The sequence below is a fragment of the Netta rufina genome (assembly GCF_964035555.1).
Source record: "Netta rufina genome assembly, chromosome: 3".
Classification (NCBI taxonomy): Eukaryota; Metazoa; Chordata; class Aves; order Anseriformes; family Anatidae; genus Netta; species Netta rufina.
The window spans coordinates 85788001-85809259 of record NC_140125.1 but is presented as its reverse complement, the minus strand read 5'-3'; the positions used below and the strand labels follow the sequence as shown (position 1 = coordinate 85809259).

Sequence of the window (21259 nt, the reverse complement as noted above, 5' to 3'; positions counted from 1 at the left end):
CAGAGGCATGTGTATGTATACCCACCCTTTTTTACTCTTTCACAACATTCTTCTTGGACAACTTCTCTCCAAGCATAACAGAGATGAGCACATTGACTAAAAAGGTTCTGATCTGTTTGCTTGAGAGAATGTATCTGCTGCAGCCAAGGCCAGTGGAGACACTTAGAGACTCTTTTTAATTAGTCAGGAATTTGAAAATGAAAGAAAGTATTTCCAAGAGAGGGCCTTTCATTATACAAGAGGTACCTGCACTTGGTTTGAGATTGTTGGTTGTTGTTACTTTGCTTATCCTTTGGGAGAAAAAGTAGAATTTAATTTGGTTTTACTCTCATTTTTTTCCTCTCCAAAATTATAGGCAGTCTTTCTGCTCTTCTACGATCAAAATGGGGACCATTAAAAAATAATGAGCAGACAATTGGCTTTTACACCAAGCAGATTCTTGAAGGATTAAAATACCTCCATGATAATCAAATAGTGCATCGAGACATAAAGGTGAGAAATTGTGGAGATTAAGCCTGGTGTTATGCAACTGCATAACCCATTTATTTGTTCTGTAACTTAAACTTTCTTCTGGAAGCTATTCATTGTTGCAGACTTTATGCTACTCTGACGTGTGCATTAGATAAGTGAGCCATTGTAACTTGAATTTACAGTAAGAAAATATTTTTTAGAAAAAATTACATATAGCTGCATCAGATGTGGTAAAGCGGATATTTTGTACTTATGTTTTCAATGTTGTGATCAAGCTTTCATTAAAATGTATCAGGAGTGAAGAAGACTGTGGGTGGGATATGAACAGTTTCTTTTCCAATGAGATTCTAGACTTTAAAAGTTCTTTTTATTTTTTTTAAGATGTGTTTCTCTGTATTGGTCTGTAAACTAAAATTCTTGTAGATGGAGAAGTTTGCTTTGAGATTAAATTTCTGATAATGCGATTACATAAGGCGGGACTGCTATTGATTTCTCTTTCTTGTCCATGCTAAAGAGCTTTAGGAAGTAATTCTTACTTACAAAAGGGTGTATTTGAGATACAAGTAATGCAAGTGAGACAAAACGCAGAGGAAAAATAATTGCTCTGAATGTTCTGTTCCTTAGGGTGATAACGTGCTTATCAACACATACAGTGGAGTGTTAAAGATTTCAGACTTTGGAACTTCAAAGAGACTTGCAGGAATCAACCCATGTACTGAAACCTTTACTGGTATGTTCTCAGAGGAGATTCTTTCATTACTGCAACTTCCAGTATAGGGTCATATTTCATAGCTGCCTAACTTATATTGACTTCAAATCAATGTAAAAAGTCACTGGAAGTGTAAGCTAATTTAGGTATACTTGCTCTTAAGCTATGCGGTGTTCAAAGACACATAGACAACGCTGCTTTAGAAGTTGCACTTGAGACAAAAAAATAAAAATAAAAAAAAGTCCTCCACAGTAGAAGAGCACTGTCTTTCCTGTGTCACATTTGAGTCTGCCTCTTCTGTATACATGACTTTTTCATTGTGCTGACCTAAAGCTAACTTTTTTTCTTTCATGACTGGTTTGGGCATCCTGGCATCATCTACAAAGCTTGTCATTAACTTAATTCTCATTCTGCTTGATAATTTGATTTGGATGTTAAATCATGAAATCACGCAGTGGCACTATATTAAATAATTACTCAAAATGAGAAGTGACTCTTATTTTAATTTCTTTCTCTGTTAAACTTCTGCTTAAATAGAACAGAATGCTTTATCAGGATGATTCCCATCAGAAAAGAAGCCTTAATATCTACTATTTTAGGTTCAAGTTTCACTTCCTTTTCCACTCTGAATGCAATTCAGATTAATCTTCCTGATTTTCATTTTACCGTGTAACACAGTAAATAAAAATTACATCTAATCCAATGTCCTTGAAACCTCTAGTAATTGTCACAGTCATTGAAGAGATACATGATCAGTACATGATATCAGATGCTTTTAGCACAAATAAAATTTTGAATAGTGTTTTGAGTTTGTTTAATGCATGAGGAAACTTCTAATTTTTTTTTGAATAATAGTGTTTTTTGTTAACTCTCCTGATACCATTCACTTCCCACTTATTTCATTTGTCTTGTTATTTCACTATCTATTGCATCTATCATGTGTATAAAAAACAATGATGGCTATGTTTTAAACAGGTACCCTTCAGTATATGGCACCAGAAATCATTGACAAAGGGCCTCGTGGCTATGGGAAAGCTGCAGATATCTGGTCTTTGGGATGCACAATCATTGAGATGGCTACAGGGAAACCCCCATTTTATGAACTGGGAGAACCACAAGCAGCTATGTTTAAGGTCAGACATCTTCCTTGTACAACTCAGACCAGTACTTGTAAACACAGGAAATCTTGTGACTGTTTTGGAAAAGCTGGAATTATAAGGAAAAGATGATAAAGGAAATGCTTCACTAATGAAGATGTTAAGAAGAATGAGCTGATTCAATTGAGTGGGAGTGCTGTGTGTATTTGAAGAGAGTAATGGAGCAGTGACAGCTATTCACTAGCATTTTTTCTCTTTTTTTTTTTTAAGGCAAAGAAAAGCAGTTCTGACTTCTCCACTTTGTGAGAGCCTCTCCTTACAATTGTATTTTTTTAACTTGATCGAATAATTACACAGTTGACAATAATTTTGTTCTTTGCATTAATGACCTAGTTATCAAATTTCGATATTACCTTTCTATAACAATATACTACATTTGGTATGTTTTTTGTTATTTAGCATTTGAGAAAAGAACAGTGCAGAACATTTATTTTTTTCCCTTTGTCTCAGGTGGGAATGTTTAAAATACACCCAGAGATTCCTGAATCCATGTCTGCAGAAGCCAAGGCTTTCATATTGCGTTGCTTTGAACCAGATCCTGACAAACGAGCTTTTGCTCATGAACTACTTGTAGATGAATTCTTGAAGGTTTCAAGCAAAAAAAGAAAGTCCCCATCAAAACTCTCAGGTAACTGTTGCTAAACTCACTCTGGAATTTTTCTCTTATAAATCATCAGTTTCAGGAAACAATATCATTTCTTCTTTAAGACAAAGAACATAGATCCCCATCCCAGATGAATGTTCAGTTGTAGTGTTTTGTTCCAGTGGCTTTCTGTAGAAAGACTGTTGTAGCAGAATTCTGCTAGCAAGTTGTCACTAAGGTGACTAAATATTAAGGTTTAGAATAGTATAGAATAGTTTCGCTTGGAAGGGACCTACAAAGATAGTTCAGCTGTCAGAATTTTTTGGGGCTGATCCAAAGTATATCGTTAAGGGGTATTTGGATGATGCTCTTAAACACAGACAGGCACAGGGCATTGACCACCTCTCTAGGAAGCCTGTTCCAGTGTCTAACTACCCCCTTGGTAAAGAAATTTTTCCTAATATCTAGTCTGAACCTCCTTTGATGCAGATTTGAACTGTTGCCATGCATCCTGTTACTAGAAACCAGGAAGAAAAGATTAGAATCTCCTTCTCTACTACCCCTAAAAGTCTTTCTCTGTCTTTGTTTTGTTGTTTTTTTGTTTTTTTTTTCAGATGTGTGTATGTTTTCATTCAAATAATGTTTGTACAGAGTGCATTTTGTATAAGGTAGTAATATGAACAAAATAATGCTTGTCCCATAGCAAACCGCATTATTTCCCCCGCCATGTTCCCTGCAATGTTTTTAAATTATGGAACATAACTAAGAAGTTTTGAAAGTATGAATGACACATTTTATGTGCATATATTAAATATATATTCTGCATAATTTTAGCATGATACCTACAAGAAGAAAATACTAGGTAAAGGAGATAACATTGAATGATAGCTTTTAGCTTCTATTTTACAGGTTCAATTTAATTTTAAATGGCAATAAATCTTATTTAAAATAAGAGCTTGCACAGAGGAGAGTCCAGATGGTCCATAAAAATGAGAAGGGAGTTATTCTTTAGATTACACTTACTTTCCTCAGTTAATTTCAGCACAATTAACTTAATTTTTTTTCTTTGCTTGTCTCCCACAGTTCTTTCAGCTAACACAAATGGTGAGTTTTAACATACTTTTCTATGAAAACATAACTGCGTAGATACTGTGGCTATCACTTACTATGGTATAATTTGCCACACCAAATTCTTGCAAAGAGAAGTGGGCATAATTATAAAAATAAATGATGTTTCTTAGGAAGCTCTAATTCATTGTACAAATTTTAATTAATAAAAAAAATATTTGTAATGTTACCTTGGCTTAACTGTCTATACAGGTGGGTAAAACAGGCTTGAAGAGCTGCGTTGTTGTTATGGGGCCAATTTAATGGAACTCTGAACAGGGAACCAAATGGCTGTTGTGTGGTAGCAATAGAGCCAAAGTATGTGGAGAAAGAAAACAGATTTTTATTAGGTTAAATTTGTGTAATGTTGTGAGGGAGGTGGTGCAGAAGCAGGATTTGTTTGGGACCCCATGTCAAGCCTGGCTGACATCCCTTTTCAGGAAATAGTCCAGGTAGAATGGGGGTGGAAGGTGGGGAGGGGAGAGGGGAGAAAAAAAAAAAGCTAGCTTCCTGCTGAATAGAAGCACATTTTGAAATGTGGACATATGAAAGAGGTATCGATAGTTTCTTGCAACAGTAATTGTACATACTCTTGATTAATAGAAAAAAAAAATCCCCACCTCTTAACGTTCATGTTTATTATGAATCAAAGCCTATGAACTAATTAAATTTGTACAAATCTGATGCATAAATATATGTAATAAGATATTTCTCTATATTATGTAAAAATGCTTTTTATATTCTAATAGATAAGTAAGCTCTATATAGAGAGACATTTAAAAACTAAATTATTGGAATGTGCATGCATGACTTACCCTATAGGAACATTTTGTTATTGCTCAGAGTGCATACTGGTAACGTGTGATGCACATTCACTCCAGTGTTGAAGTTCTGGAAGTAAGCAGGCAAAGAGCCCAGGATTTCCAATATCTGAAGAACACTTTCAGTAAAAGCATACCTGAAGGGTAACTATTCCTGAAGGACAAATGTTAGGAGCTTTTTGTTCATTTTATCTTTAATATTTTGTCTGTGTGGGGAAAGACAGGAGTCAGAATTTGTTTCGTCTGAATGAATAACCTTTTTGTATCAGAACTGTGTTGATGCTATTTAATTCTACTTTCTAAATGTTCTTAAATAGAGTATCTTCGGAGTATATCCTTACCTGTTCCTGTTCTGGTGGAAGATACAAGTAGCAGCAGTGAATATGGTTCAGTCTCACCGGATACAGAACTAAAAATCGATCCATTCTCTTTCAAAACAAGAGCCAAATCCTGTGGAGAAAAAGATGGGAAGGGAATCAGGTCCCTTTTTCTGAGGTAAGGGCTATATGACATTTGTGTCAGTATCAGGAACATGTGCATTACGATTGTTTTTTTATAAAGTTCCTTTTCACTGAGCATCTTTCATTCAGTATCCCAGATGAAAATTTTGAGGATCACAGTGCTCCTCCTTCACCTGAAGAGAAAGATTCTGGGTTTTTCATGCTGAAGAAGGATAGCGAAAGGAGAGCCACCCTTCATAGGATATTAACTGAGGACCAAGAGAAGGTGGTGAGGAACTTGATGGAAGCTTTGGCTCAGGTAAAGTAATTTCAAAAGGCAGCAAAAAAAAAAAAAAAAAAAAAAAAAGTGGAATTTGAAGACTTATCTGCAATTACCTTGAAATTTCAAATTTACACATAGTAAAGCAATCAAAAAATATCACTTGATTAAACTAGAAAATATATGCAATATAAGCTTTCACAGTTTATTATTTTATTGGGGCTAATAAAATAGGCTCTAAAATTATGTTTATGCTGCATTAGATATGCATTTTATGTTACTAGTACCTACCATATGAACACCTGCATACTAGTGCTGTCTGGACAATGGCAAACATGATTTCATGATACTGTTTTGCTAGTATATCAACTGAGGATGTAAGATCAACTCACATAGTGTCTGTCATGCCTAGGAGGTTGAGCTTCTTGTAGAGTTCCATCTTCTGAGTGACTGGTTTGAAGCAGAGAGGGTTAGGTCTATTTGGCCTGCTCTGGCCTTAAGTTAGGGTACTACATAGAAAAGAGTAGAGTGACTGGTAAACCCTTGCCTTCCAGCCAACAGCCAAAGAAGGGGAGAGAGGACTAGGTAGAAAATAAACTGCCACTCTTCCTCGCAGCAGCTGGGAGCCACATATGGAGGGGCGGGAAGATGGAGTAGTAGTGGGAGTTACAGCAAAATAATTGCAGAATGACCTTTTGGTGCTCCTTTGTGGCGATGATTCATTATGATGTATCAATTCAGAATGACACTGAATAAATTACAGGTCATCCCCACACTGCTAAATGTTGCAACACTGAAATTGGATGACATGATTTTTTTGTTCTTGTTTGTAACGCGTGTTAGTAGGTAATTGACTCACTTGATTCTCAAGGCTGAGTATTGCTGGTCTGAAACATATTTGTATGAAATGTGGCAAATCAGCTTCTAAAGATAGTACTGTTTGGGAAACTGATGGAACCAATACAATTCTTATGCATGTACCACAGCTCAAGTAACTGGAAATTGCTGCCATACCAAATAATAATAATAATAAAAAAAGGCTTCTAATTCTCGGAAAAACACAACAATTGTCGTGATAACTACAGAAAGTATTAAAATAGAAGGCAACAAGAGATACGCCAGCGATCCATGCTTTGCAAGAGTGCTGCTATAAAAGACAGTTGTTATTTTATTCCTTGTCAGAGAGTAGAAAACTGGCTCAAACCACCTGAAAGTGGTGGTAGCTGCAGTTAAGGGGCAGTTGAGGTGTCCACCCATTATGCCCTGCTTAAATGCCAGAAAGTACCGATAGATAGAAGCCTGACTTGCTTGTTGGGCCTTATCAGGGTTTAGGTTTTCTTAGCACTTTAGTCATAAGAACTTTTTCATAAGAATGATTTCAGCAAAGTGGTCGTGGGTGAACACAAGTGGAGGAGAATGACCTTCCCCAAAATAGACCTCTGTTCCCTATTAGGGAGCCATGCTGGTTCCCCTGTTCCCAGCATGCATTCGATGGACTTCGAATATGTTCTGTGTCCACCTCTCTACCCTAATGGCTGCTTAATTATTTACAGGGAAAGGAGATCGGGTACTGTAGGACAGAGGGAGGGACCAACTTCAGTATAGACTGTAGTCAGATGAATTCTTCAAATCAAAACAGATCAGGGTCAGAAGGTAGAATTTTTATCTCAGAGGTGCTTTAGTTGTGAGCATCCCTCTTCTCCCTCTCACACCCCCCAACAAACAAATGATCTTGGTTTCAACCAGATCAGAATTAATTAACTAGTCAAAAACTGAACATTATTGGCAAACAGAGTTCTTGATGCCTAGCCAGCTGTAACATTACGGCATAAAACTGGCAAATACAAGAGAACCAAACACAGCATGTCCTTCTGTTACGGAAATTGATACTAGATATCTTTAGTCTCTATAAATACTTCCCTCAAGAAAAAAAAAAAAAGTGTTTTGATGTTGCATGTTGAACATCTAGTATGGTTTTCTATCTCTGACTTGATTTTGAGATTTGGAATTGAAATTTATGTTCAGTTGGCATAACTTCAGAGAATAAACAGTCTTTTGCTTCGTGGTTACTCACGCTGGTTATTCGGATGAAAGCTTTTGAGCTTTTTGCTGCTTTTGTAGCTCATGCAAAAACACGTGAGCTTTAAAGATAGGCAAAAGTATTTGTAATAGAGAAGGATGAGATTTGTAGACCTGCTTTAGCAATAGGTGAGTGTGAAAGTTCCATCATGGGGAAGTCATGCAGGAAAGAATTAGTCTCTTTCTGAGCCTTCTCCATAACCTTGACTAATTCCTTCTTTTAAATGTTACAGTGGGACTTTGTATGTTGTCTTTCAGAGGCACTCTGAAAAGAGTCACTTCAAAGTATGTGTTTGTTTGTTTTTTTTTTCAATTCAGAGTGGTCTGTAATACCTAGTTCAGAGTATATTAATTCATATCTTTTTGCTCCTATACAGTCAGACATATATAGTGTGTATGTATACTTCAGCAACTACTGTAAAATAAAGTTAGCTTTTTTGCTAGTCGGGTAATCTGCATTAGCAGGAAGCTCAGTGCTACAGCTGTAGTTACACAGCCACTGTAACCTGGCCTGCAGTTGCACTTTGCCTTAACTATATCTTTAGAGTTTCTGAAAATTCATATTGCTAACTGACATTATTGGATTAAGGACCACTGGGTGTGTATTTCAAAAGATGGCTATCAAAACTACTTTGTTTCCTCTCTTCCTCTACCAGGGAGCTGAAGAGCCGAAGCTAAAATGGGAACATATTATGACGCTCGTTTCCAGCCTCAGAGAGTTTGTACGGTCCACTGATCGTAAAATCATCGCAACCACTCTTTCAAAACTGAAACTGGAGTTAGACTTTGACAGCCATGGTATCAGTCAAGTGCAACTTGTGTTGTTCGGTTTTCAAGATGCTGTAAGTTGTCATTTTTAGTAAATACTTTATGCAAGAAAACTGCAGAAACCTAGAAACCAGAAGCAAACATAACTTCATCAACTTTCCTCCAGAGATACTGAAACAATAACATTTGAGAACTTTGAACTTGTAATAATGAAACAACACTAACAAACCAAACCAAAACAAACAAAAAAAACAGTCCACAACCACAATTTGGTTTGTTTGCCACATGATCCTTTGGCAGGATGCAAACCCTGAACACAGTTGTTGAGATTTTGTTGATTAAAGAATCTTCATTTAGCACTGTTGCATAAACTTTGTAATAATAAAAGCAGGAAAAAATATCTTTTTTTGGAAGGATTTCTGGTAACTAAGATAAACACTGATAGTCAAGCTTGCCCTACATAAACGAGATCTCTTGAACTTCTTTTATAAAACGAATGCATTAAACCACTGAACAGCCTCAAGTAATAGCCTGTCTACATTATAATGTATTATGTTCTTATTCTAGAATTTTGGTTAGCAGAATTCTTACAAATTAGCCCTTTTCATTTTAATGTATAATAAGCAGGATAAGAAAGAAGAAAAACAGGATACCTTTCTTCAAGCAATTAATGTAAGTTTTGGTATCCCACAGTGAGCAGCAACCAAACAGACACAGTAACACCCTTTAAATAGCTAGTTTACCAAAAGCAAATATTCTTTTCTTGAGTTATGTATTCAAAGTTAGTTCACAAAGAATTATGCTTAATGATTAAGATGAGTAATTGACATGGGAGGATGTAGCTGTGCTGGGCATCAGTGTGTCCAGAGTGAAGTTCTGTAGTAAAAACTGAGATGACAGTCCAAGTAGGCATTTGAGATAGATGACTTTTGTCAGCATTTTAACCTTGTGTACTCTGAGAAGTAACAGAGCTGTCAGGAAGGATTTAATCTGTTTGTTGCATAGACTACACTGACAAAGAAGTAGATTCTGCGTAACAAAACAAAAGCTAATATGTGAAATTAATCTGTAAGAGAGGTTTCTCCAAAGGAGAGATTTCTGAGCCTTCGCTTTGAGTACACTTCAGCTCTCCATTCTGTTTAGCTTCATATCAGTACAGCTGTGATGGTTGGAAGAAATAAACATGTACAAGGTCGAGGGACCAGTTGTGGGGGGAAGAGTACAAATATCTGAGTTGGGTTTCTGACAGACGTTGCTGTTCATCAGTTGTTTTGTGATAACTGCTTGAGCTCATGCTCTTTTTCATAAATATTTTACCCTCTTCTGTTAATCATTTTAAGTTGATGTTTTTAAGTTAACTTACAAATTTATCTCCCCTTAGTATCTTGCCTATTATTTAACTAAGATTAACCTACAAAAAGGTCAAAGAAAAAATTGCTTTGTATTTGTCCAGCCTTATTTTTTGACATATATTAGATATTCATCATAGAATACTGAAATCCAGATCTGCATCAAGACCTCAGATTATTGCACAGGCTGGGGATATTGCTAGAAGTGAGAGGAAGTACTTTCCTTGTTCTCAGGACCTAGACTTTACCCTGAGATTATTGCCCTGTTAATATTCAGGATATCCTCTTCAGGGCAACCAAGAAAAGGTACTTTCTGCTGTAGTCTGAATAGCTAAGTCATGTTATTGTGGATTTTTGTTCTTGACAAAGTTGCATCATGCTTCCGTAGTACTTAAATACGCTACAGTGGGCTGAACTTGTTGATGTGTCTGTAGGAGTCAGTCTGGGGAGCTGCTGGGTGCCTGCACGCAGGAGTCGCGCTGCCTCAGAGGGCCATGGGCAAGACTTTGGGGGTTTTAGGGAGCTTCTGCCCCATGTGTCCGGCACAGGGCAGGCTCCCCTGGGATGCTGACAGCTCTCCTGCAGTGTCCAAGTGCCATCTAGTGGCCACTGGGAACAGAACCGAGGAGGCCTGGGTACTGTGGGGCTTTGCCCCTGGCTGGCAGGTAAACCCGCACCCTACAGGATACTGTGAAGAAAACATAACTCCATCCCAGCCAACCCGGTACAGCTACCTATATAAATCACTGTTTACTGAACATGGTTTCTTTAGGGCAGTGATAATATCATTAATAACATTTACAGCCTTCAGAAGATATGCAAGTTATCATATGTGCTACTTCACTTTTCTTACAGAGAGGTTTTAACAATATGAAAGAAATAAATTAATCATTCTTTTCAGGAAGACTTAAGAACGAACCACCTTCTTGATGTTTTTTTTTTTAAACAAACTGTAGTTGCTACTGTTTTCTCAATAAGGCTTTGAATAGCTTCATTGCTTTCTAAATCCCATTTGATTTGTCTCTTTCTGTAACTTCTGGAGTTCTACTCGTGCAGATCTGTGCTTTCGACTGCTTCCATGCCTGAAAAACAGCATTAAGCTGTTATGTGTTATTGCTGGATGCTCCGACTGGGTATTTCATGGTAGTGCTGTCACCCCACTTGCTTCTTCCCTGTCACGGGGGAGTTGGAAATTATCTGGAGTATCCACACTCCGTGTCTAACATGGAGTATCCATAGGGGCACCCAGGAATATGGCTAAACATGGTTTGAAAGCAAGTCTGTAGAGGATTAGGAGCAACCCAGTGTAGATACCTATCTCATCAGATGAAGTTAAAAATAGAAGGAAAGAGGTAATGGCACAACATACAAATGAAATCCCCTGGTTATCTAAATTATTTTCTGTATCAAGGGGGAAAAGCATTACATTAGTTCTTTGGTATTTCCTACAATTATCCTTTAAAATAGTGAAGTATTGCTCAGAGCGAACAGTGAAAACCGTAACGAAAAAGTAACAAGGTTAATTAGCTTAAGTTGTGAGACTTTCATAATATGGTCCTTGGTCTTTGTCATGGAGTTGCATTTTTTTTTACGGTTTCAGTCCATGACTGTGAAGGTTAAATAAACTTTGGTATTAGTCATCAAAAATCACCTAACACAGGAACTGGTATATTATTTAGAAAAAAAAAAAGCACAAAATATTGTCTGACATACAGCATTGCCAACATCCACTATTTTATGAACATTTTCTGCATTTAATGTAAACATGAAATAGTTTAAATCACCTGTTTGATACAGCATCTTTAAGTTCAAACACTTTACACAGTTCTGATGTAAATTACAGTTTCAGATTGTTGAGAATATAATCTCTGAATTGAATTCTCTGTTTCTAGGTAAATAAAGTTCTCCGAAATCATAACATCAAGCCACATTGGATGTTTGCATTGGACAGCATAATTAGAAAAGCCGTGCAGACAGCTATTACCATTCTGGTCCCAGGTGAGTTGTTTCTTACTACTTGGCAAGTATGAAGTACCTATCTCCTTAAATGTGCTTTAAAGCTGCAATTATGATGCTTCACTTAAGAATGTGAAACCAGCAGTGACGTTTTCCTGTTCACCATCTGTTTTGCAACTTAAACACTGATAAGCATGTTGTCCAAGTTATTTTGGAAAGTTATCCTTTCCAAGATGTGTCCTCTAAACAATTCTGCAACCCAGTGAGCAGCAGCAGACAAAGGTACTCTGGGGCCTTATTTTATTTAGGTGCACAGTAGCACAGTACTGCCTCTTGAAATCCGAAGGATGGACAACTTGCCCAGCACGTACCACTTTTCAGAAGGTGTTTTACAAAGCGCAGGTTAAGGGCATGCTATTTTAAATACTTAAAAATCTCTCTGTCTCCTCATCAGAAGTTGTCTAAAGAAAATAATAGATCAAAACCTGTAAACTGAATATTGTATTTTGAATTTTGTTGAGGTAGAATGCATAGCTTAGCTGAGGGGAGAACTCTGTATTGAAGAAATGTAAACCATTCTGTTATTGTTTGCCTATTTGCAGAGTTCATTTCTTTGCTGCATCTTAATTTCTAATGTTGTGATTTTTATTCCCTAGCACTGGAATTAGTGGTGAAATTTTCAAATATATGATTTAATGCTCTAAGTCTGGAGTCAAAAATACTTCAGTTTCAGTTTTCTGCGATGGGTTAAAGACTGAAATTGTCAACAAGGGGATCTATAGATTCCAACATAAGTTACAGCTCTTCCTGTTCTGCTTATTTTCCATATCCCCAGTACAACCAGTGAAGCATAAAGGGTTTCTGTGAGACTTTTAAGTCATAAGGGAAAATCTTGCTTTTGATTAGAACACTGAATATCATATAAAACATATACTTTTTTTGCTGTATAATAGGAGCACTGCAGAATTTCTCCTTGCTGAGCTCTTATCCCCATGTAGTCAAGTATCAGCATTATTGGTATCAGGTCAATCTTAAAATTCTCAGTGCCCCAGTAGCTTTCAGGTGACGATCATCCACCTCTTCCCTAATTGCATTACCATACTTCTGACTGCTTCCCCTTGCTTGTCTGATCTCTTCTTTGTGGTTTTTCTTCCATGGATGATGTGAAGATTAGTCTCTGGGTTTAAGACTTTTAAAAATTGTGGGGTACTTTTGGAGTAGTAAGAAACAGATGTCCTATACTTACACTTACTGGTGCTTGCTCTACAATGGCAAAATTAACTTCAGTTCCTAGTAGTGTGATGTAAAAATTAAAAACATACATAGATCTGTTTCCCTAGGATAAAAATAATATTCATGGAACAGCTGTATAATATATCTGCTTTCTCTTGTGAAGAGGTGATTTGAATCAAAGCATGAATACCCCTTTTGAAAAGAAGAGAAATTTGCTTGTTCTTGAGCAGAAAGGAAAGGACAAAAAACTATGAAACAAATGTGATTTTTTTTAAAAAGTATGTTTTGATGAGGAAACTAAAGGGAGTGTTTTAAGGAGCCACAATTGAAGGAAGGAAGGAGGATTTATATTAAAGGGTTAGAATTAACAAACAGATGTTGTTGCAATAATAAATTTTGTAGGAATATAAGACCTTGCATGCACATCTGCCATAGCTGGTAAACTCTCGTAGGTAGTTCTAACAAGGAATAAGAGAAAACAGAGTGTGCGTGTAGCTTTGTGTCCATGGTTTTGTGGATGTACATCACTACACAATAGGTAGTGTTCTCTCTGATAATTGGGGGGAGGAAGTGTGCCACCTTCATTGCTGGGAAAGAGGTCTGTTTATTTCCTCTGTATATTTGGATACTTCTTTTTTTTTTTTTTTTTTTTTTTTGTAAGCATGATATTCCTCTAATGAGAGGCTGCTAAATATGCCAAAACAGCAACAGGAATAGCTGGATATAATAAATAATGATTATTTACTTAATAAAACAACTAAGGTCAGACACATGAGAAATAGCACACCACTGAGAATAGAATAAAACAAGAGTACTTGTGGTGCTGCATGGACCTTAGTACCAGAAAACAGAAATTTTTCCAAGGTAATCCTCAAATCTAAAGCTTTCAAACTCATGGTCAGCTGCAGTTATTATTTGAAAGACATAACAGCTGTTCTTGATAGCTATAACATAAATCTAATGCAGTAATGTGGCATAAATACGTATTATTAATAGAAATATTTGTAAGGTAGTTCTGTCCTCAACTACTGTATGTAGTAGCAGCCATTCACCAAAAATAAGAGAATAGCAGTAAATTTCCCATGCAATTCAGCAAGTCCTCAATCAATCCTGCACTAGACAACAGACAGCATTCATACTGCAAGTTCTGATCAAATGCAGTGTTCTTTGCTCTGTGTGACCTTACATTGGGTGAATAACAAAATTAATATCATAATTAATATTATTTGAAAGTTTGGGGATGATCCCTAGATAGTCATTTAGGCTTGCTCTTGTTTTTATGTTTATCCTTCATGTTTTTTCCTTAATTTTAATGTTTCTAACAGAATTGAGGCCACATTTTAGTCTTGCATCAGAAAGTGATGCAGCAGATCAAGATGATATAGAAGTTGAAGAAGATCAAGATGACCAGCCTCAGAATCAAACTATCCAACAGCCTTGCATTGTCATGGAAGATGCAATAGCTACCTCAGGTGTGAGCACACTCAGCTCTACGGTATCCCATGACTCCCAGGCTGCTCACAGGACGCTGAGTGTCCAGCTGGGCAGGCTAAAATTAGAGACTAACAGGTAAGTCTGGACATCAGCAGACACTAACCTACTTGAGACTACATATCGTTTTGGTTTTGAAATACATATGCTAGAATAGTAGCAATGGTATCAATTCCATAACACTGCAACTCATTCCTTTAAATGATGGCCATTGTACATGACCAGTCACAACTACACATTAACTTCATTAATTTCAGAATCATAGTGATGGAAGTTGAAGTCAAGTCAGTCTCGATTTCAGGTGCCCTTTCAAGGAAGGTCTGGAAAAGCTGAGCTTGCTGCCAAGTTTCTGCTTTTTCTCTCCTTCATATGCTGTATATGGCTGATGAATGGTGTTATGTTTTGTTTCCATTATGGCAGAACTCACTGTTCTTTTCTGTAGTTATTCTTGGAGAACAAACACAAGCTAGTCAACAGCCGCACACGAACTGAACAAGGAAATTTTGAGATGTTTTGTGTGCAGAATTCACTGCAGCAGGATCTGTGTTTACAAGCAAGCATTACATTTTTCTTTGAAAACCAAACACCAATCTGTTCATCAAAGAAAAAATCAAAAAATGTGTGTTTTAAAGTAAGTGATCCAGAAACTGGATATTTCAGAAATAGAAATATTCTACTTTCAGGTAGAATGGATTTTTATTTTCTTAAATAAAAACAGACAGATACGATTCCCATTATCTTATCCAAATTATAATTTTATAAGTAATTGTTTTTTCATTAAAATATACCAGATAGTCTGCTTAGAGCAAATATTTTAGCCTTTGCAGCACCTGACTTAGGACACTGCATTTCTCACTGACCTCGGTAAATTTTGAATATGACCTTGATAGGAGAACATATCTTCAATAACACAGTTGCTATGCTTATGTGCTGCCAGCACATTCTGCATACTTATTGACCCAATTTGAATTGAAATGCTAAATTGCACTTTTATTTTAAATGTGTCCAGAAACTTTGCCATAGAGTACTACGTTATATATACTATTTTTAATAGAGTATGAGTATTTTTGAATTCTCACCTTACAATTCACTTTTTAGTTTTCGATGACCACAGAAATAGTTTACCTTACTGATATATTTAAAACCAACATCAAAAAAATTGCTTGGATTGCTTCACTTTCCCCAGCATAGACTTGGGAAGTAATAGCATCAGAAGTGATCAATCTGTAGAGGTATTGTTTCCTAGCACCTTGCTTTTGTAAATTTCCTAAATGCAAAGCCTTTGACCAAATAATCACATCCTGTCATTCACACAGAAATCTTGAGGTAAATAATATGGGCAGTTGTTTAGTTTAAGTATTAATTAAAGCTTTATTGGCAGAAGCAGCAAGTAGTTACCAAGAGAAAATGGCTGATTATTTTTATTGGCCCCATAGGCCTTTTTCAACCAGAATGGGTAGAGGAGGAATAAATTAACTGGAAGTTGGCTTCACTCCTCTCTGCAGAATATTAAACTGCTTTGTGACTAACCAAGCTGTGGGTGTGTGTAGAGAGAGACGGAGCAGCGCTGTTCACGTGCAGGGTAGACTTTTCAACAATTGTTAACTCAGGTGTGGAAGCACTCAAATGCAGCGATGCTGCTGGTAGGCCTATGTGCCCCTCATATCCTTAAAAGTAGCGATAAATGCTTTTACAAAGTGATTACATCAGAAACAGTTTTTCTGTGCAAAGCCAGGGTACTTCTGTAGTCCATTCTCCAGCTGAATTCTAAAATGTGCCTGTCTTTCAGTGTCCTGGAAGATGCATTGCTTAACAAACTTAAAAGAATATGGCACTGAAACAAAAAAAAACAAGAAGTACTAAACTGGAACAGTTTATGCATAGTTCTTAGACTAACAGACTTCAAGGAAGGGATGAAGATGTGATTCTTTCAAGGCAGAACTTTCTAAGACTGGAAAGTCATAGGTTTATGAGCTATAACATGCACATATGTTATCAAGGTCTAATTTCTTTAACCAAGTTTCTCAGCACATTTTGTTCACAATTCCTCCTTTGTACTAAAAAACAAAACCAAAAACAACAACAACAACAACAAAAACTCTTCTAAAATAACAAATTACTACAGTCAGTTTCACATACAAATTTTCTGTTGTATTCTGATTATTTTCCTTTGATCAACTTGGTGTTGGCCACTGAATCTCCATTCTTTTTTCTCTGGATTTGTGTTATGAAGGAAGTCAAATACGGGTTCCAGTTTGTTTCTGTTTTCTCAAAATGAATTGCTTAGGAGAGGACAAAATGTATTTTCCCTCGTCTTTTCTTATTCTTCATATAGCATAGGAGGGTAGGTACAAGCCCTCTAGTACGTGAGGAAGGGATAGTCCTTGTGTGGATTACAATGTGTCTTCCCCATTTAAGAAATGGAATGTAGGTTTTTGCCACACTTTCATCATATCTCCATCCTTGCCATACTTTGTAAAATGTGTGAAGGAGAGATGCGAGTTGGCCTTTTGCCTTCCATGGGGTGATGTGACAAAGTTTAGCCCTTGGCTCATGAAACGCTTTGATAACTGAGAAGAACAAACATACATTTTTGTTTAAAGCTGACTACTAGCTGTAGAAATTTTACTGAAATTTTCTACCATACCACCTGTTCAGTGGGTGTATGTGTATATGGAGACAAGGTACTTATTTTTTTGTTGTTTGAAGAGCTCTGGTTTTAGAAACCAGACCAGTGGATGTTTATAACTGCATGTATGCTATAATAAACCTATAGAGACAGGATGTTTCTGTGAAGAAATGAAGAATTCTGTCCTTGTGTCTGTCAAGAAGGTTTCCAGTTTAAGTTTAGTAAGAGTGTTGCTTTCCTGAAAAAATTGAGACTAAAGAAAATGTGTGCTTTCTTCCCATTGCTTCACAGGTTATTGGAGGAATTGGTTCAAAAGGAGAGAGAATTTCAAGTCCTTCTACATCAAGCTATAGAAGAAAAAGATCAAGAAATCAAAAACCTGCGGCTTAGGTCACAGCCAATAGGTAAGTGAGAGGAGGTTTCAAAGAAAAATTTCACACTAACATCTTCACAGATGAAGACAGTAACAGCTAAATTTCTGTTATTTTTATTGAACCAGTCTCAGTAAAGGTATTTTATTACACTGCTTTTGGTAGGATTTTCTTTGAAATAAGAGTGCATGTTGAAGAAATAAATTACTGTATTTTATTCCCAATAAAATGAATGATGTAATTTAAATATTTTTGATTGTGATCATTACATTAAAAGTTCAAGAGGATAGAATTGGTGAGATATGAGTACAACATAAAGCTTACTGAGTTTTATCTGTATCTGCCTTGAAGAAGGTGGAAGTGCTAATGCAGTTTGATGTTTCAATGTTATGTGCTTCAACGAAGTGTCACTTTCCAAAAGCAGCTGATCCTGTCCAAGGCATTGCCTACACACCAGCTGTGTGAGTTACACTGAATGTTTTCGTTAAATATGTAAGAGCCTCAGTGTAGACACAATTACAATGATGCTGATTTGGGTAGTAGTCATTTGCTGAAGAGGACAGAAAATGCATCTATCAGATGTACACACTAGTTTAACTGCCTTCACATTGAAGTCCAAGATTACTTTTGAGTAACATAAGTAACCATAACCAAGTAAAGTGATTGTTGTATAACTTTCTGTGAGCTGTAATTGGGTATGGGCTACAGGAACAGACATTTATGGGGATAGTGGTATTCTAAGCTTGGAGGGAAAAGTCACTGAAGACAGTGCTTTAGCATTTAAACAAACAAAAAAAGACAAGAGGTTGCTTTGTCAAGACATGGTCTTTTCTCAAAAAATGCTTGTTCTAGATATTCCTGGATTGTCTGTCTGTCATCGTCATTCCACTGGCACAGGGACCGAAGACCCTGATCTCATAAACTGGTTGAGTGTTCAAGGAGCTGATGAGGCCACAATAAACAAGGTGAGAAGAGTCCTTCCTGTTTGCCTTGTCACACACCACAAATCATTAAAATGATTTAAAAAAAAACAAAAAAAGTACTGTTTAAAAAAGTACTGTTTTTGTGACTGAGTGCAAGAAGATCACAAATCATTTTAATTACTTCTCAAATTTTGAGAGATGAGCCTCTTTTCAGAGGAGAAGAATAAGGCATGAACATGAAGGCCTTTGTTAAAAATAAATGAAGTGTGTTCATAATGTCTATAACTGATTACAAATAAGAGAATAAATCGTCCTGTTAAAGAGACGGTATTAGTTCGGTTCATAATTTTTTCAGTCTTCACATCTTGCAGGAGTTCCTACTGATTATTCCCTGGGTACAGGGTACACGTTCACCCTTAGGCAAATGTGTTAAGTGAAATCTCCTGAAGTAGAAAGGTCTATTCTGCAGCAAATGATATATAATTTTAGAGGTGTTGAGCTTCTCCAAATTTCAGCTGACTTAAGAAGTCCTGCATATAATTATCACTCATGCAGATTAGTTCAAAGGTAGCTGGAAATTAAAATGCACCAAATTCAGATGATGCTTTTGAAAAGGTAGGTCTTACCACATTTCACCTGTAAGGAAATTAAACAAACAGTTATGCTCAAATGTGTATTCATTGAATTTTGATTCTGAGATACCAGTGATGACAATAGAAATGCCAGCTGACAAAAGTTTTGAGTAGCTGTGAAAGCATTACACATTTAGAGTAATGTATGGTGTGTCAGTGTGGAGTATGCTGCATCAAAATTAAGCAGTTTCACTGTGTTTCTAGAAACAATATGGATTAATCTGTTAAAGGTACCACATTTTGGCCCAATTTTAGATTTCTTCCAGATGCCTATTTTTAAGGGGCGTATAGTATATAAAACTTAGAAAGACGGATTAGTTTTCTAACAAAATGTTCATTTAAACTTGTTTTTGTAGTTCTTGGCTGAAGACTATACATTAATGGATGTTCTCTGCTATGTTACACGAGATGATCTGAAATGTTTGAGACTGAGGTAATGTTTCACAGTTAAGTGAAGTGCACTGAGCTGGAGTGTGCTTTGTTACAAAAGAAAATAACCGATGCTAACCCTATGTTGGATTGTTCAGCATAAATTTAAAATAACGCTTGACAATATCTCTTGTATCCTGATGCATTTCTGATAAACAGCTGATAGTGGTTACATTTTAGAAATAAGCTTTTACATTAAAGGCAAGCAAAGGGAATTTTTTTAAGTGAAGCTTTTGCCTTGCACCTGGACACGCTGAAAGTCCCACTAAAGGCTTGCTTTTATTTTAAAAGGTTGAGAGAGCAAAACTTGCTGTAATTTATCATCCTCACAAAACTGTAGAAACATTCATGGACTACAACTAACACTAGATTTCAGCTAGTCATACCAGGTGTGTATGTCACTGCAGGACCAGTTTAAGTGGAAATTATATAATGTATCAAACACTGAGTGTTCCCAGGCAGCTTGAAAATAAATTAAAAATTAAAATTGGTAGGTGGTAAGATATTGACACTTCCATAATGTTGGAAGTCTGCTGTGGTTTATGCAGGTCCTTTACATGAGAAGTCTGAATTCCTGAAAGCAGGCATCTGAAAAGTCAAAATATTTCCCTGTACTGTATAATCAGAAAAGGACTCTGTTCTGTCTTCGAGTGTGTGTTGAATTTCACCTTTGATCAGCTTTTGTACTGAGTAGTAGTAGCAAAATTTCACTGGTTCAAAACTAGAACAAGAAAATCAGAATGCACCTGAATTGGAATGGAATGCTTTTGGGCTGGAGAGTGTTCTTTTACCTGAGCATCTTTATGATTTTGGTTTTTTTCTTTACAGAGGAGGAATGCTATGCACCCTCTGGAAGGCCATTACTGACTTTCGAGAGAAACATGCCTGACACTGAAATCTTTCTTCGCTTCTCTGCAGAGAGGAAAAGGTTTCTTTTCAGCACAGAGCAGGTGTGCTGTCAGAAGGACTGTTGCACTTTAATCCAGTATTTGTTTACCAATGTTAAAAACACTGCAGCTTCCTGACTGCTTTTACGCCTATAATCCATAAGGAATCTGTAAACAACCTGCAACATTATTTTACTTTAACTGTTTATACATGCAAGTTTTTCAAAAGCTAAGGAAAAACAAAAATTAACTCACAAAATATTGTACTTAATGTAACCAGATGTTAATTTCACGGAAAACTGATGTAAGATTTCATGTGACTGTGCATCACTGGAACAAAACCAAAATGTGACAACTTCTCAAGTTTTTTTTCTTTGTAACGCATCTCGGTAATCTGTAGTAGAAATTCATAATTTCAATCATAATTAGATATTTTTCTTTTAGTGTGCAAGACCTAAAAGTAATTGTTTTTACCTATTGCCCTACATAGTTTAATATTGTTTATTTTTGGTAACTTAAGTTCTATGGTGCATTTGTTTTAGTTGTTTATGTACTACTGAACTGTACCAGTTGCATACACCTCGACCATAGTAATGTTAGCTTGTTCTAAAGCTATCTGACATACACAGTTGAAAATAAAAGAACCTCTGAGTTGCTTTTTGCTATATTTTTGAACTTTTAAAATAAAGGTGTAGAACTGGAAAATGTTGGAATAAAAAAAAAATCACACTGAGTATCAAGGGAACCTTTCTGACACGTTAATTATTGTGATTTGATTTTGATAGTCATAGTATTGAATGTTCTCTCAATACTGCAATTAGATTGAACAGGAAACCTGACACTTCCCAGCAAAACATAATTCTCTGGGTGCTCAATTTATTAAATAGCCATCCACCCTCAGTGTGTGGAATAATCATCTTGTTTTCTTCTTTGTGATTTGCCTC

General features: G+C 36.3%; 1 protein-coding gene across 1 annotated transcript in view; it reads left to right on the top strand.

Moving 5' to 3' along the window:
• MAP3K5 (mitogen-activated protein kinase kinase kinase 5) overlaps nt 1–20975 on the top strand; it is a 98242-nt gene extending 77267 nt beyond the window's left edge. Inside the window, exons 17-30 of the mRNA XM_084283533.1 lie at nt 356–492; nt 1096–1201; nt 2156–2313; nt 2788–2965; nt 4004–4024; nt 5166–5343; nt 5439–5607; nt 8304–8489; nt 11657–11762; nt 14279–14522; nt 17365–17477; nt 18297–18409; nt 19356–19432; nt 20257–20975. Of these exons, the coding sequence (XP_084139659.1) occupies nt 356–492; nt 1096–1201; nt 2156–2313; nt 2788–2965; nt 4004–4024; nt 5166–5343; nt 5439–5607; nt 8304–8489; nt 11657–11762; nt 14279–14522; nt 17365–17477; nt 18297–18409; nt 19356–19432; nt 20257–20317 (1847 nt within the window). The 3' untranslated portion in view covers nt 20318–20975. The remainder of the gene's footprint in view (nt 1–355; nt 493–1095; nt 1202–2155; nt 2314–2787; nt 2966–4003; nt 4025–5165; nt 5344–5438; nt 5608–8303; nt 8490–11656; nt 11763–14278; nt 14523–17364; nt 17478–18296; nt 18410–19355; nt 19433–20256) is intronic.
• The last annotated feature ends 284 nt before the right edge of the window (nt 20976–21259 follow it).